The sequence below is a fragment of the Heloderma suspectum genome, chromosome 6 (genome assembly GCF_057233095.1).
Source record: "Heloderma suspectum isolate Gila_16-S chromosome 6, 16-S_ref, whole genome shotgun sequence".
Taxonomy (NCBI): domain Eukaryota; kingdom Metazoa; phylum Chordata; class Lepidosauria; order Squamata; family Helodermatidae; genus Heloderma; species Heloderma suspectum.
This window is the reverse complement of record NC_139463.1, coordinates 61945387-61961214: the sequence shown is the minus strand read 5'-3', so window position 1 is coordinate 61961214 and position 15828 is coordinate 61945387. Positions and strand designations below refer to the sequence as shown.

Genomic DNA, 15828 nt, shown 5'->3' with positions numbered 1-15828 from the left:
CTAACTGGACAGGTACTTCAGACTTTGAGAGTCAAATAAAAGTGCAGAAAACCAGTAGATGGGAAGCCTCCTGTGGCAGCACAATGAGGACCCAAGCAGATGCATCTGGAAGGGGGGCTCCCTCCACTGTCAAGTTCAAGAGAAGGGCTTCCGACTTCCCTCCTGCTGCAGAATCCAAAGGATCCACCAATCAGCCTTCTGTCCTGATTTTTCCATGCAGTCATGAAAAGGGACAGAGCAGAGGGACGCGCTAGGAGAGATGCCCGTATACAGGGCCAGTCCAACTCCTGGAAAGGATCCGGGATCCAAAGGACCGGTTTGTAGTGGGATGAATTGCCAGGTGTGAAGAGAGCCGACAGCTCCGTGACTTCACCTGTAATAGGTCATTCTGCGCTAATTGTGCCACCAAGAGCTCCCCCGTCTCTCCATTTTAAGCTGGAAAATCCTCCTCCTTGGGGCAGAAGAACGTGAGGGGGGCCAGTCCCCTTTTAAAAAAATACAAGCAAAACAGAGAAGTGGGCTTCCAGATGAGGCTTTCCTTGTGCCCTCATCCTGCCTCAGTCCCTGAATTTTTACAGGGAGTGCAGATGTCGTTGTCTTAATTTTGCATCCCCCCAGTATTTTCCCACTGCTCCTTCTGAGGGAGATCCATTACGGGAGGCTAAAGAGCAGCGCTAGGCCTTTGGTGTCTCAGCGCTGAGGCCTCTTCAGCAGATGAATTAGCGCGCTTCAGTGGCCTTCCGTAATCCCCCCTCAGAGTCTCTCTCAGAACGGTTTCTCCTCAGACAGGAGACTGGTTCTCCCCCCTGGTCTCCCCTTCCCCTGCCGCTGAGGGGGCCCATCTTAGATACATGTACTCTATGTATGTATGCTTTCTCGACAAACTCCCTTGATGGGTTTTTACTAGGGATGTCAGAGAATTCCGCCACGAATCTCAGGGAGGCCGAATGCCAGTGCATTCAGACCCCCGAAATCAGTGCTGGAACGGTCTGCTTCCCCCGCCCCCCCCCCAGGACGGGAATTACCATGGGCAGATCTTCCTGGTGGCGGCGGCAGCAGTTCGGTGGCGGTTCGGTGGCGGCGGCTGCAGGTCTTCCAACCGGCTGCCGCCGCCGACATTTCCAGTTAAAAAAAGACAACAACACTGTGATAGGCTATGTAAAGATTTATGTAGCCTATCACGTCTAGATTTTTAAAAAACACCGTGATAGGCTATGGAAATGTTTACGTAGCCTATCACGGCTGAGTAAAAAGAAAAAAAAACACGCATACGCAAATGGCAGCGACAATGGACTACGTAAACTAAAGTATGCAACTACGTAAACTTCCATCCGGCCTACAAGAGAAACAGACATGCATTTAAGCTTAGACACACAGCTCACATACTATGGTTGCTCCAAGCATGACTGAGCATGACTCTGCCACACCCAGCTCCTCCCTTTCCCCAGTCACCTATCTGGGCTAATGAACTTTGGTACAAGATCAGACTCCATCTTGGATTTAGGGCCTCAGCTCCACACAGTCCCAAGGCCAGAACTTGACAACTCAAGTCCAGTCTCGGAGCCCGTCTGCCCCACAGAGAAGCAATTGAAACTTTTCCCTCCTCCCTCCACTGTGCAAAGGGAGCTCAGCGCTCTGGGGCTGTGGCTATTTTGCCACTCTGGAATTGTGGAAATGACAGTAATTTCTGATGAACCCCCATGGATTTCCACCCACCCAACCAAGAACAACGAAATCCAGGAGAAAACATGCTTCATATAAAGATGTCCTGAGCCCTTCCATGTGGGGTGGGGCAGTGTCTGATGACTTCAGGGCTGATCATTTCTGGCTACGCTCGAATTCCCCTGCTGGGGCCTGTATATTCAGCTCTTCTTCAGGGTCTGTCTGGTCGCTGACATAGGAGGGAAGGTCTCTCTGTGCCGCTGATGATTTTGCTGCTGCTGCTCTGGATGGTGCCTCAGGCCACCCAGAGGATGCTGAGGACCACCTGCCTCTTGACCAGGCCTAAGGAACTGCAAGCCTATCACAGCCCTGGAGACCTCATTGTCGGAGGGAATTTACCAGTTGGCATGAATTACTATAAAGAGACTCAGGACTTTAGTGGTTTAGCACCACCAGAACTCCGCACTTCTGGTTTGTAAGTGTCCACAAGAGGGATCTGGGACAGATGTTTGCCTGCTTTGCTTGCAGGTTAGAGGGCTCCTTCCAGGCTGATCCTAATTTGGCATCAACCTGTAATGAGAAGCAGAGACCTGGGGGTTCTTCTCCGGCTGCATGGCAACATATGAAGCTGCAGTATACCGAGTCAGACCCTTGGTCCATCCAACCTGGAGTTGTCAGCACTGACTGGCAGCAGCAGCTCTCCAGGGTTTCAGTCAGGAAGCTTTCCTACCTTTTTTGGAGAAGTGGGGCATTGAACCTGGGACGTTGTGCATGCAAAGGATGCAAAGCCTGTGCTGTGTTGCACTGAGCTATGTATGCTCCCATTCTAAGCTGGAGCACAATTCCTCTTTCCCTTTCTAGCAAGATGGATGGTGCGATGGTAGTGACACAGAAACCCTGGGGACTGGGGGAGCCAAGCTCCGCTGTTGCATCTACTGCTACTGCTACAGCTGGGATTTGTGCATTCAACCAATAGGTTGGGAGGACACTTCATACTTTCTTCCACCAACACTGAAGTCGCTGGATTGTGTCCTCCTTGTAACTGAGTTTGGAATAAATAATTGTCAGGGTCTTGAGCCAGAAGCTGGCTTTGCAGTCTCCTCCTCTGAATCGAGCTGAGGGTGGGGTGACCTGGGGAGGGCTGGCCATCATATCTCCACTTCTTTGTGAACTGGGAGAACAGGTGACCTGCCCCTAGAGGCTGCTTGGTGCAATAAGGGAAGGCAGAGCAAAACAATGGTTGTGGTTCATGTGAAGAGTTTCATAATGACCAAGAAATGGCCACCCTTCCACCTCCTGCAGACTTCATGTAAGACAGGGGTGGGGAAGGTTGATTTCTGGGTGAGCTGAAGTAAATGAGCAAACATTTCAGACTTGCAGTTGGGTAATCATAGCAGCAACAAATGTCTCCTTCCCACCTAATATTAAATTATTTTGTATCTTCACTCACCTCCCAACATAACTCCCATCATTGCAGGATGATATTTAAGCACTACCAGCAAGTTCTGGCCTTGGCGTTCGCCATGAAGGAGATCCACAAGGACACAGGTCTCCTTCCCAACCACACTCTTGGCTTTCACATCTGTGACCACAGCAACATCGCAAGATGGATCCACTTGAACAGCCTGTCTCTGTTCTCCACACGGGGGCAAATGTCTCCTAATTATAAATGTGACAAGCCAGATGAGCTGCTCTCCGTTATTGGGGGTCTCGATTCCAAATCCTCAAGGGAGATTGCTTCCTTAATGGGCACCTTCAAGATCCCACAGGTGAGGGGATTCATTAGGGGAGAGATGTGGGGGATCTGCAGAACTCAGGAACTCTGAGGTGGAGAGGCCAATCTCTGAAACCATTTCCCCCCATGCAGTGGGTGTGTTGCCTTGATTTTGGATGGGAGGAGTAGGAGGCCTTCTGACTTTGGCTAACCTGCCCTGAGATAGCTTTGGTCATATCCAGGAATCTCAGGGGGCTATTGTTTGACTATTCCCACTCAGCAATGGGTCTGTTACTTAAGAAAAAGCTTTGAAGTGGGAGTAAAAAATGGATTCTTGCAATACCTTAAAGATTCGCAAACAAACCTCCTGCTAAAGGAGGATAAGGTGATTGCAGAGAAGCTGCATGAATTCTTTTCATCTGTCTTCACTGAAGAAGATATAGGACAGATACCTGTGCCTGAATGGATGTTGTCAAGACTGGAGTCTGAGGAATTGAGACAAATAGTGGTGACCAGAGATGAAGTTCTCAACCTTATTGATAAATTGAAAGCAAATAAATTCACCGGACCCAGATGGTATCCATGCTAGAGTTCTCAAAGAATTGAAATATGAAATTGCTCATTTTTTAGCCAAAGTATGCAACATGTCCCTAAGATCAGCCTTTATACCAGAGGACTGGATGATGGCCAATGTAACACCCATTTTTAAAACGGGATCCAGGGGCAATCCGGGAAATCTCAGGCCAGTTAGCTTAACGTTTATTCTGGGTAAATTGGTTGAAAGCATTATGAAAGAAAAAATTAGCAAGCCACTAGAAGGATAAGCCCTGCTGGAAAAGAATCAGCACGGCTGCTGCAAAGGTAAGTCCTGTCTCAGTAACCTTTTAGAGTTCTTTGAGAGTTTCAATAGATGTGTAGACAAGAGTGACCCATTAGACATTGTCTGCATGTACTTCCAAAAAGCTTTTGACAAAGTCCCTCATCAAAGACTCCTGAGCAAACTTAGCTGTCATGGAAGAAGAGAATGGCTCTTCTTATGGATGAGTAACTGGTTTAATAACAGGATGCAGAGAATAGGAATAAATGGTAAATTCTTCCAATGGAGGGATGTAAATAGTGGGGTCCCACAAGGTTCTGTACTGGGACCAATGCTCTTCAACATGTTCATAAATGGTCTGGAATGAGTAGTGTGCAGTGCAGTGTCCATCCCTGCTGATGACAGCAAATTATTTAGGGTGGTTGAAACAAAGAGGGATTGTGAGGAGCTCGAAAAGGATCTCTCCAAACTGGGGGAATGGGCATCCAAATGGCAAATGAGGTTCAATGTAGGCAAATGCAAAGTGATGCACACTGGGACAAAAAATCCCAACTTCAAGTATAACCTGATGGGATCTGGGCTAGTGGTGACTGAACATGGAAATGGTTTTGGGGTTGTGGTGGACAGCTTGATGAAAGTGTCAGCCCAGTGTGTGGCCACTGTAAAACAGGCAAAGTCCATGTTTGACATATTTGGACAAGGAATTGAGAATAAAACTGCTAATAAAGGATATTGTAGAGCTGGGAAAAGTGCAGAAAAGGGCAACTAAGATGATCAAGGGGCTGGAGCATCTCCCCCTGTCCCCCATGAGGGAAGGATACAACAGCTGGGATTGTTTAGCTTGGAAAAAAGGAGGGTAAGGGGAGAAATAATAGAGGTGTACAAAATTCTGCATGGTGTGGAGAATGTGGATAGGGAGCTATTTTTCGGCCTCTCTCAAAATATTAGAACCTGGGGTCATCCCATGAAGCTGATTGGTTGGAGACTCAGGACAGAGAAAAGGAAGACCTTTTCGCAGAGTGCATAGTGAAACTATGGAATTCGCTACCACAACATGTAGTGATGGCCACCAACGTGGATGGCTTTAAAAGGGGGTTAGATGAATTCCTGGAGGAAAAGGCTCTCAATGGCTCATAGTCCTGATGGCTATGTGCTACGTCCAGAACCAGAGGCAGTATGCCTAAGTAGACCTGTTCCTGGGAAACATGGACGGGACGATGCTGTTGCACTTCTGTCCTCCTGGAGGCTTCCGGTTGACAGCTAGTTGGCCAATGTGGGAAAGGAATGGTGAGTTTGATGGACCCTTGGTCTGATGTAACATGGCTCTTCTTCTGTATGAGTGTTCTTGAACAAAGTGACACAAGACTCCTTGATTTTGCTGCAGTTGGTTAATGCATTTAATTAATTCCTCCAGTGACTGTGGGAACCTAACCCCACCATAATATAACATTGGTCAGAGTTGTATGTATTGGGACACATTTCCATATAAAAGAGCTTGTGTTTCAGCCACACATCTTGGGATGAAAATGGAAAGTGTTCCGAGTAGAGGAACTTACGGGGTTTCTGATTAAGATACACTACCATTATGTCACATTTTCCATTTCACGTGTCCTAAAGGATTTTGACACACAATGGAACTGGTTGACCAAACTATCCTATTTGGGAGTGGCCCTAAATCCCCACCACACTTAGAAGTGTCCTACTGCTTCAGTATAGCAACATGGGCCTCTTCAGGACAATGGCAAGAAACTGTGCCAAGGTTACCTCCAGGGCAGCCCTGACTTTTGGGTTGATATCCACAGTAGGGGGGACCTTAAAGAGAGCTTCATTTCATATTAGACGTCTATGTTTCAAGTGGATGTCTTCCTTCTGGATAGGACTTCATGGATCTGAAGCTGGCTGTAGCAGTCCATGGAAGATTATGCCATTAAAAATGTGTCAGTCTTGAAAGGAGCACAAAATTCACTGCTCTAGACTCACAAGAAAATCCTTCTTTCAGCTCGGTTATGGTTTGGCTGACCCTGTTCAGGGAGAAAAAACAGAATTTCCTTCCTTCTACCGGATTGATACTAATGAACTTGCACAATATGTGGGCCTTGTCCAGCTGCTCCTGCATTTCCATTGGAACTGGATTGGGCTGGTTGCCTTAACTGAGGAGAGAGGTGAAAATTTCATCCAGACACTGACACCAATGCTCAAGCAGAAGGACATCTGTGTGGCCTTCACTGACATGTTCGACCCAACAAGCCCTCTCCTTTTACAACAAGCATACCTTGGATCTATTCCTAGTGCTTGGTTTGAACCCCAAGTGATTATTGTCTATGGGGACACCAGCATTGTACTCATATTAAAAGCATTCTTGGCTTTTCATGAAGAAAAGACCAAGATCCCATTTAGGAAGGCATGGATCCTGACAGCCCATCGGGAAACTTCTGCGGAAGGACAAAATTTATACAAGGCCAAAGATTTCCATGGTGCTTTGCACTTCAGAGTCCACAGGAAGGATATGCCAGAATTCACACATTTTCTCCGGGGCTTAAATCCACACCAACCACAAGGAGATGTATTTCTACAACAATGGTGGCGACTCACTTTTAACTGTGACTTTCTGAAACCAGGAGAAATCTCTCCGTGGGGATGGAGGAACTGCACTGGGGAGGAGAATGTACAGGACCTGAAGAGCCATATCCTTGCAATGCCCATGTCCAGTTACAGCTACAGTATCTACAATGCTGTCTATTCCATTGCACACACGTTACATGCTGTGTCCTCATCTGGATCCAAACATGCATTGAGAGGGGGAGGCAAGAGGCTGCTGAATCTTCAGCCATGGCAGGTAACGTCCTCTTGAGAGTTGACAATCTTATAATAGGTTCCTTAGTGGTTTCTCAGTGGTCTGATCCTGGAAGCAAAGGTTGAGCCTAGGAGAAGGGTTGTTTGTCCAACCTAAAGGTCTCAATAGAGACATTCCCTATAGATATTCTTTCATTGCCATCATTTCCCGTAAAGAGCACTAGGAAGTGAATAAAAAGCAGTGGAGACCAATGGTGCTTCTGTGATAATCATGTATTTAAAACTGAGGCTACTGAGGAGGATGAAGTAAGCAAGCTGTCACCCCAAATACACAGTATTCTTTTCCCCACCCCTCATCTCCAGGAGCAAAAAACAGGCAGCTTCTCCGCCCCCCTGCCCTGTGTTCATTCTTGCCAGGCAGCATGAGGACATCTCAGGTGTTGTGCGCCTTGATGGCACCACCCTACTACTTCTGGTACACACACAAAGATAGGAACATGGCTTGTAGCAAGTAGACCCAAAGAAAAATGGGCAAACCACTGGCCAAGCATATTTGAGCAATTGCCCAATGAAGCCATCTGAATGAACCTTCAGTGTTCATCAAAACAATGCAGTAAAGAAAAGAAGAAGTCTCTAACTTGATGGCAGTCACAGAATGTCAGAAGACACCAGAACTCACTCAGCATTACCCTGTTTATAATTCTCTCCTCTATTTCAGATTCTTGCCTCTTTGAGGAATGTCCGGTTTAACAACAGTGCTGGAGATGAAGTCTCTTTCTTTAAAAAGGGGGAGAGATACGATATTGTGAATGTGATTTTCTTCCCAAATGAATCTTTAGCTCACACCAAAGTTGGACAGGTGGATCCGGAAGCTCCTCCTGACCAGGACTTCACCATTCATGCTGATGCAATCGTGTGGGCTACAGAGGTGGGTTTGAAGTGAATGTCATGGGGGCCATAAAGAATGCTGCAGTTCTATGGCTTGAGAACAGAAGGTGTCTTTCTAGATGAGACCAAAGGCCTATTGAGTGCAGGAAGGGGTCCTTCTCCAGTGAGAAAGAACCATCTTTGTATGCGAATTCCCAGTTTGAGTCCTTGGCATCTCCAGGTATGGCTGGAAAAAGGCCCCAGTCTTAAAGCTTGGAGAGCGACTTCCACTCCGTGCAGACAATAGTGGGTGAGGTATTGGGATGTACAAATCCCTTACCTTGCTGTCTGTGGGGGGGGGGGTGCCGGGGGGGGGAAGCAATCCATTCCTCCTCCACCACAATTCTTGTCAGCTGGCCCACTCTGCATTGACTCCAGGGAGCCGCTGGCCAGCTCCAAAACCACAGCAGGGACTTTGGAGCTGGGTTGCAAATACGCCGTTTGCGTCCCTGTTTTTTCACACAATAGGCTATGTAAGATTAACATAGCTTATCACGTCAAATAGCAGGGACGCAAGCAGCATAGCGGACCCCTCACTGGGGTCTGTGGAGGATTTTTCCAGCATCCCTAGAGAGGCAGAGAAAGGGTCTGATGCAGTGGGATGCAGCTTCATGTTTTTGCATCTGTATGAGCATGTATATCTCCATCAGCTTCCATCCATTACGATGATTCTAAGGAACCTACAGAAAACCAGAAAATATTCAGACTTTCTAAACTGGTGATCCTATCCATTCTGTTTTGGGAAACTCTGTTGAGTAACTCTGTCCTATTTTGGTACAACATTCATTGCGTGTAAAACCTCAGCTATTTCTGTCTCCCCTTTTAGGTGCCTCCCTCTGCGAGGTGTGTGGAACGGTGCTCTCCAGGGCACCAGAGAAAAGTTCCAGAGGGGAAGCCGGTTTGCTGCTACAGATGTGATCGTTGCCCAGAAGGGACGATTTCTAACCGGACAGGTAGCTCAAGCATTGAGAACCTTGTTCAATTGCAGAGCATACCGGGGTTAGCATGGGAAGATCATGTGCAAGGAGAAGACACGGCCAATTAACCTATGAACAGTTTCTCCATAAAAAACATTGGGGATTGCATAACTCGGTGGTTTCCTGTTTTGCAAACTATTCACAATTTCCTGAAGAAACCTTCTGTTTAAATAATAAAGAATAATAATATCCTTAAATACTTGCCTTGGCTCACCTTTCCAGGCATAGTGTTTTAAACACCAGCTTTCCAATCTTGGTTGTTTGGGCATTAAACATGAAGCTGAATAATGATTAGTTGTTGTAGCAATGGGAGCATGATACTCCAATGTCAAGGAAACTGCTGTTTAATCTATACTGATTCCTGTCAGCTATTTCCAAGCATCTGCACCAATACATCTCCTCTGAAGAAAGTGTGTCATCTGAAGCAAATGCCATATTTGGAAGGGGCTGCACGTGACAGTCTGTGGTGATGTTCTTACCCTTAACTGTTTTCAATTTCTAGTTACACACTTCAGGTTTTTCTTCTTGCAGAATATGGAACATGGGTCTGCTAGCATGGGCTATCCTACACAGGTGGAAAGCAGTGTTTTGTACCCTTCCTGACTCTGCTGTTATGCAATATGTTGTTGAAACGTAAAGAGAAAATACGAAAAGGGAGGCTGCACGCTTATAAGGACAGTAAGCTAGGGAACTGACATTTCTGTCTCCTTCTTTGTGGCCTGCACTGTCTGTACAAAAAGAACATGTAAGCCAAGTTGAGATACTTTTGCTCATTCCAGATTCAGATCACTGTGTCCCATGCCCAGAAGATCAACATCCAAACAGCAACCAAGACCACTGTTTCCCCAAGAAGACCCACTTCCTTTCCTATCAGGAGACACTGGGGTTCACTTTAGCTTCTCTGGCTCTTTTCCTCTCTCTGACTACATCTGTAGTGTTGGCCACCTTCATTCTACACCGTGACACACCCATCGTCAAAGCCAACAACCGAGACCTCACCTATGTCCTCCTTCTTTCTCTCCTGCTCTGTTTCTTCAGCTGCTTTCTGTTCATCGGTCGCCCCATGAAGGTCACGTGTCTTCTACGTCAAACTGCTTTTGGCATCATTTTCTCCGTTGCCATTTCTTCTGTGCTTGCAAAAACTGTCACAGTGGTTCTGGCCTTCATGGCCAGCAAGCCTGGAAACATGGCCAGAAAACTCTTGGGGAGACAACTAACAAACTCCATTGTCCTGGCCTGTCCCCTCATCCAAGCTATTATCTGTGCTTATTGGCTGGTGACCTCTCCCCCATTCCCAGTCTTGGACTTCCATTCTCTGGCTGGAGAAATCATCGTCGAATGTAATGAAGGCTCAGTCACTATGTTTTACACTGTCCTGGGTTACATGGGTTTTCTGACTGTCGCCAGCTTCATGGTGGCTTTCCTAGCCAGAAAACTGCCTGACACCTTCAACGAAGCCAAGTTTATCACCTTCAGCATGCTGGTGCTTTGCAGTGTTTGGGTCTCCTTTGTGCCCACCTACCTGAGCACTAAGGGGAAGTCCATGGTGGCTGTGGAGGTCTTCTCCATCTTGGCCTCTGGGGCTGGTCTCCTGGGTTGCATCTTCCTCCCCAAATGCTACATTATAGTGCTGAGGCCCAGTCTCAACTGCAAAGATCATGTAATCAGGAGAAGGACTTAGGGTGTCTATCACTTTGAAACATGCCCTGCTACTCTAGTTTCCTGTCAAGTATATGTGTAAGAAGGCCAATAACATTATTAAATGTGCTGAGTTATTCCTTAAGCTACAAGATCGTTTCCACACTGGGCTTTTGCTCTTTCCCAGTCAACTGGAAGTGGACTTAAAGGTTGTCTGTATGGCATTATATTGCTCCTAGATATCTTTCAACCATATATTTTTTTTAAAAAATCTAGGGATGGCGGAGAATTTCTCCCCGAAACTTCGGGGGGCCGAGCGCCAACATGTTTGGCCCCCCAAACAAGTTTCGGGGAGAAATCCTCCGCCCCCCACCTGCCCCAGGGACGGGACTTACCTTTTGCAAATGTCCCTCCCGGTGCCTGGTCCGGCCGGCGGTTCGGCGGGTGTTCGAGCGAGGCGGGAGCGGCTGCCGCCGCCGCATTTATAATGAAAGAAAAAAAAACACACGCCCCCTGATAGGCTACGTGACGATTCACCTAGCCTATCACGGCTAGATTTGCAAAGTCAGCCGTGATAGGCTACGTCAATCGTCACGTAGCCTATCACGGGTGACTTAAAAAAAAAAAAAAGAGTGTACGGATAATGGCAGCCCCCATAGGGAGCCGCCATTCCCGTTCCTTATTTGGTGGCTGTAGTCTACGTAAATGTTTACGTAGACTACGGCGAAAATAAGGGCAACGCTATTTGCGTTGCCCTTATTTTTGCCGTAGTCTACGTAAACATTTACGTAGACTACAGCGACTAAATAAGGAACGTGAATGGCGGCTCCCTATGGGGGCTGCCATTATCCGTACACTCTTTTTTTTTTTTTTAAAGTCACCTGTGATAGGCTATGTGACGATTCACGTAGCCTATCACGGCTGACTTTGCAGATCTAGCCGTGATAGGCTACGTGAATCATCACGTAGCCTATCAGGGGGCGTTTTTTTTTTTTACTTTCGCGTTCGCGGCCTGGCGAGGCGAGGCGCCTCCTCCCCGGCCTGAATTTCGGCCGGGCGAGGCGGGTACCCTCCCCCCCGGCCTGAACTTCACGGGGGGAGCAGCAAAGCACCTCCCCCCCACCGCGAACGGCCTTCGACGACAGGTAAGTGACTTTCGTCCACCCCTAAAAAAATCATGCCATCACACTATCAGGAATTAGTGTTACATATCATGCATTATAGGTACAACAGGGAGTTGCAGTATGGTTCAGGATTAGGCTTACTTCGGAGATACTCTAAATTGTACGGATCTGACTTCCAACATAAGGAGAACATTCTTCTCTCCTCCATGCCATTCTCCGTTCTGTTCACTAGATTGGTCTTGGGGAGGATAGGTTTCATTACATTTTATTGGCCACTGTTGAGGCATTTGAAACTTGCGTTCCTTCAAATAGGAAACACGGCCAGATATAAATGCAATGCTAAATGAAAATTAATAAAATAAATTGTGTTCATGTTTCAGTACTTGTGCAAACCTGTTTCCTTCCAGAATGCTCATAATTCTCTCTTGTTTCTCAGGAGCCTCATTGTGGCTTGGTTGTTGTTGGCACTTGCCCCCTGAGCTCACTTTTAGAGGGAGTGATGCTAGCAGCAAGAACACATTATGGTCAATGTCAGCGACACCCATATTTACAGAGCTGGAATGTAAAATGTATGAATATGCTGTTGTGGAAAAATGGAAAGTTAGGGTGAGAGAGGAGACAACAGTAACAGATTCCTTCAAAATCAGGGACCTTTTATTGAACATTGGAAAAATAACAATGCACCTCTTCGTTATAGCAGGCCCGGTTGTGGCTCCTGTTAGATAAGGTGTCAGGGACAAAACAGGGTCCCGTAATGTGGAATGGAAATCAGGCAGGTGCGTTGTTCTAAGCTTTATAAAATCTCAAAGATTTCACCATCCTTCCTGAAATTTGCAGATGCCAGAAAGACATGCTTGTTTTACATCACCGGAAATTTTCAGGGAGATTGGTTAAATATTGCTGGAGAAAGGCAGTTAACAGTAAAAAGAAGAAAAAACTCAGTCATGCAAGAGTGTTCCTCAAAGTCTGTGTTGGCTCCCTTTGGTGCCCATCATTTGTGAACAGAAGTATAGTCTCCTTATTTTAGAGACTGATGTTTTCCTCACCCTTTCCACTGTCGTTGATGGAATTGATTTTTTAAATGCCATGTCCTTATTTTAAAAATATTTTTTATTTGCATAATGCAAGTCTGTGGGTGTCTCATCATGTGGACCATGGAATGTGCAGGTGTGGTGGGCAGGGGAATCACTGCCGTGTGGACTAGAGGCCCAAGCAGCAGCAGAGGTTTAGTGGTGCGTTTCTGGGACCTCTGTGTGTGTGTGAACATGGTCAAGCAGCACAATTGTTAAGAGGAAAAGGGTTACAACAGAAATTACAATGCACTTTCCAGAGGTCGTATTTTTGCCAGAGACACATCTAACTAAGAAATATAAGGCAGTATTCAAACACCCATATTTTGGACACCAATTTACTGCCTCAGGCTCTAGCTGCCAAATTGGAGCTGAAGTTAACCCAGCACTCTCCGGTCAGTGACAGGGGTGGAGGTGGGGGAGAGCAGCCTGCGTTCGGTTCATTGTGTGAGAGAGAGCTGGTTAGAGTTGGTTACAAAAGAAGATGGCGCATGAGTAGCGGCGTTCATTTTGGGTGCTGCCGTTTGTTTTAATTCGTCAATTAATTTCATCATTTTTGTCACCTCACTTGACATCTCACTCAACAGTTTCAACACCTCACTAGACTCTCAAATTATGGAGTTTGTATTGGAAAAGTTACACTTGGGGTTTACTTGGAGGTCCCCCACCCTGCTTACAGGTTGGATCCTCACTGCAGCTTGGGTGATCCCTCAACCATTTGGAAAAGGAAAGTGCTCTTGTGTTTCCTCACAACAGCACTGAGAAGAGAAGAGAACCTCATATGAATGAATGGATGACGTTACTGACTAAGTCTTCTGACATTGTCATAGTATCAACACATCACTGCATGCGATTTGTATTTTTGCAAAGAGAGGCTGATTCTCCCCTGCAGTCAGAGAATGTGACTAACTAAGCCCGACTCGGGTTCAACGAGAGGGGATTAAAAGCTTTACATTGGATATTGTACTCTCAATTTTTATCATTGTGTGAAAGGAATCTCCTAGTGGTGTTTGAGGTGGACTGGGAAAAATAATTTTATTCCGAGCTTTTAGATGCTGATTTTTAGTTTTTCTTTTGTTTTCAATTTTTACTCATTATTGATATTGATAATTGTCTTAATATTTTAGAAACATTGTTTTCCAGCTAGTTGTATCATTTTACAATTCTAACTTGACAGATAACTTGTCTTATTTTAAAATGAGAAATTCTAAATGAATCAGTCAACCTGGAGATCATGATCTCTTGCCCACCTCCAAACAGAGTAAGATTGTGAGTTCTTTTTCACCACTGGAGAATCAGCTTCAAACGTTAGTTGTTCGTCAAGATCTGCCTTCTGCTAGGCACTCTCCGCATCTCCAAGTCATTCAGTTGACATTCAAGACCAGGAGACCTTTCGGTCCTCCAAGGAGCTGGTTACTTTGAAGTTGTCTACTGGTTTTTCTTAGGGATAGCAGAGAATTCCGCCACGGATCATGGTGAGGCCGAATGCCAGTGCGTTTGGCCCCCTGAACTCCGTGGCGGAACGGCCTGCCCCTCCACCCACCCGCGGATCCCCCCCGGGACGAGACTTATCCGGGAGGATCTTCCGGGTGGTGGCAGCTTTGGTGGCGGCGGCGGCGGCTGCAGCCGCTGGTCTTCTGACCGGCTGCCACCGCCGCCATTTCTAGTCTTGTAACCCCCCCCCCAAAAAAATGACGTGATAGGCTACGGAAAGATTTACGTAGCCTATCATAGCTGGATTTAAAAACAAAAAACCGCGTACGCAAATGGCGGCGGCTATGGCCGCCGCCATTTGTGTTCCTTATTTTTGGCCGTCTTAGTCTACGTAAATATTTATGTAGACTATGACGGTGAAAATAAAGGGGAACGCAAATTGCATAGTGGGCGCTATTTGCGTCCCTTTTTGATTTGCCGTTTTAGCCTACGTAAATATTTACATAGGCTAAAATGGTGAATCAAAAAGGGAGGCAAATAGAGCCCGCTATGCAATTTGCGTTCCCCTTCATTTTCACCATCATAGTCTACATAAATATTTACGTAGACTAAGACGGCCAAAAATAAGGAACGCAAATGGCGGCAGCCGTAGCCGCAGCCATTTGCATATGCGGGTTTCCCCCCCCCAGCCCTCCACGGCCAGAAATCTGGCTGCAGATGGCTCTGGCAGAGCTGCTGCGGAGCACAGCCAGCTGTGGAGGATTCCGCAGGGGAGGAACGGAGCGCTTCCCACCCGTCGAGGATTCCGGGGGGAGGAAAGAACGCCTACCCTCCCACCATCAACATAATCCGTGGAAAGGTAAGTGACTTTTGTACATCCATAGTTTTGCTCCAAAAAACCTCTCAGCCCTCTGCTTGGTTGCTACCAAAGCAAAGCCCTGAAGACTGGCAGGCTTTAGGTATTTAAATTTAAATGAATCTTGTTCTCCTGAAACAAATGCTATCCACTGACGTAGCACAGCATTAATGAAGGCTGACGTGGATTTAGGTGCTCAGGACTGGGTAGTGAACTCCTTGTCAGTAGGTCCTAACACTAGGCAGCTACCAGCAGCAATTAACATACGGCCCCCCAAAGAGTATATTTAAAAAGGAAGATCCATTGTATGGGCTCCAATGGGGCACTTGCCTCCTCTACTGATAGAGTAGAGTTGATGTCTCCAATATAAGGCTGTTCTGTAAATCTGTGCTTTTTTATAGGATGACGATGCATTGTGAATTGGCAAATTGATCCTTTTTTGAGGAGCTTTCTCTCAGGGATTGTGAAGGATTCCTGGTTTCACCCCAGCAACCCAGCAAGATAGACCAGGCCAAATATGGCCACCAGATTCCCCTGAATTAACCCAGGAGCTCCCTTCCAGGCCAATAGGCATTGTAGTCAGCACTGAAGTTATTCAGGACACAACACACCAACTGGATGTTGGGTAAAAATGTTTTTGGGGGAAGGAACAAAGAGGAAGGAAGAGGGAGAGGTGGTCGGTTGTCCAAGAAATTACAAGCAAGGTACAAAACTCTAAGCAACACCAGAAATGCCAAACACCAAGGCACACATCTCAAGAGCAAAACAGTAAAGCGAGCTGGGCTATCCTACACATACGAAAGTATGGGCCTCCCA

General features: G+C 46.6%; 1 protein-coding gene across 1 annotated transcript; it reads left to right on the top strand.

The window, feature by feature from the left end:
• The first annotated feature begins 259 nt into the window (after nt 1-259).
• Nucleotides 260-14167, top strand: LOC146340990 (vomeronasal type-2 receptor 26-like). Its single transcript, XM_084807303.1, has 8 exons — nt 260-316; nt 2524-2621; nt 3140-3369; nt 7404-7461; nt 8740-8756; nt 9670-10550; nt 12350-12403; nt 14063-14167. The coding sequence occupies exons 1-8, from the start codon at nt 260-262 to the stop codon at nt 14165-14167; spliced, it is 1500 nt and encodes a 499-aa protein (XP_084663429.1).
• The last annotated feature ends 1661 nt before the right edge of the window (nt 14168-15828 follow it).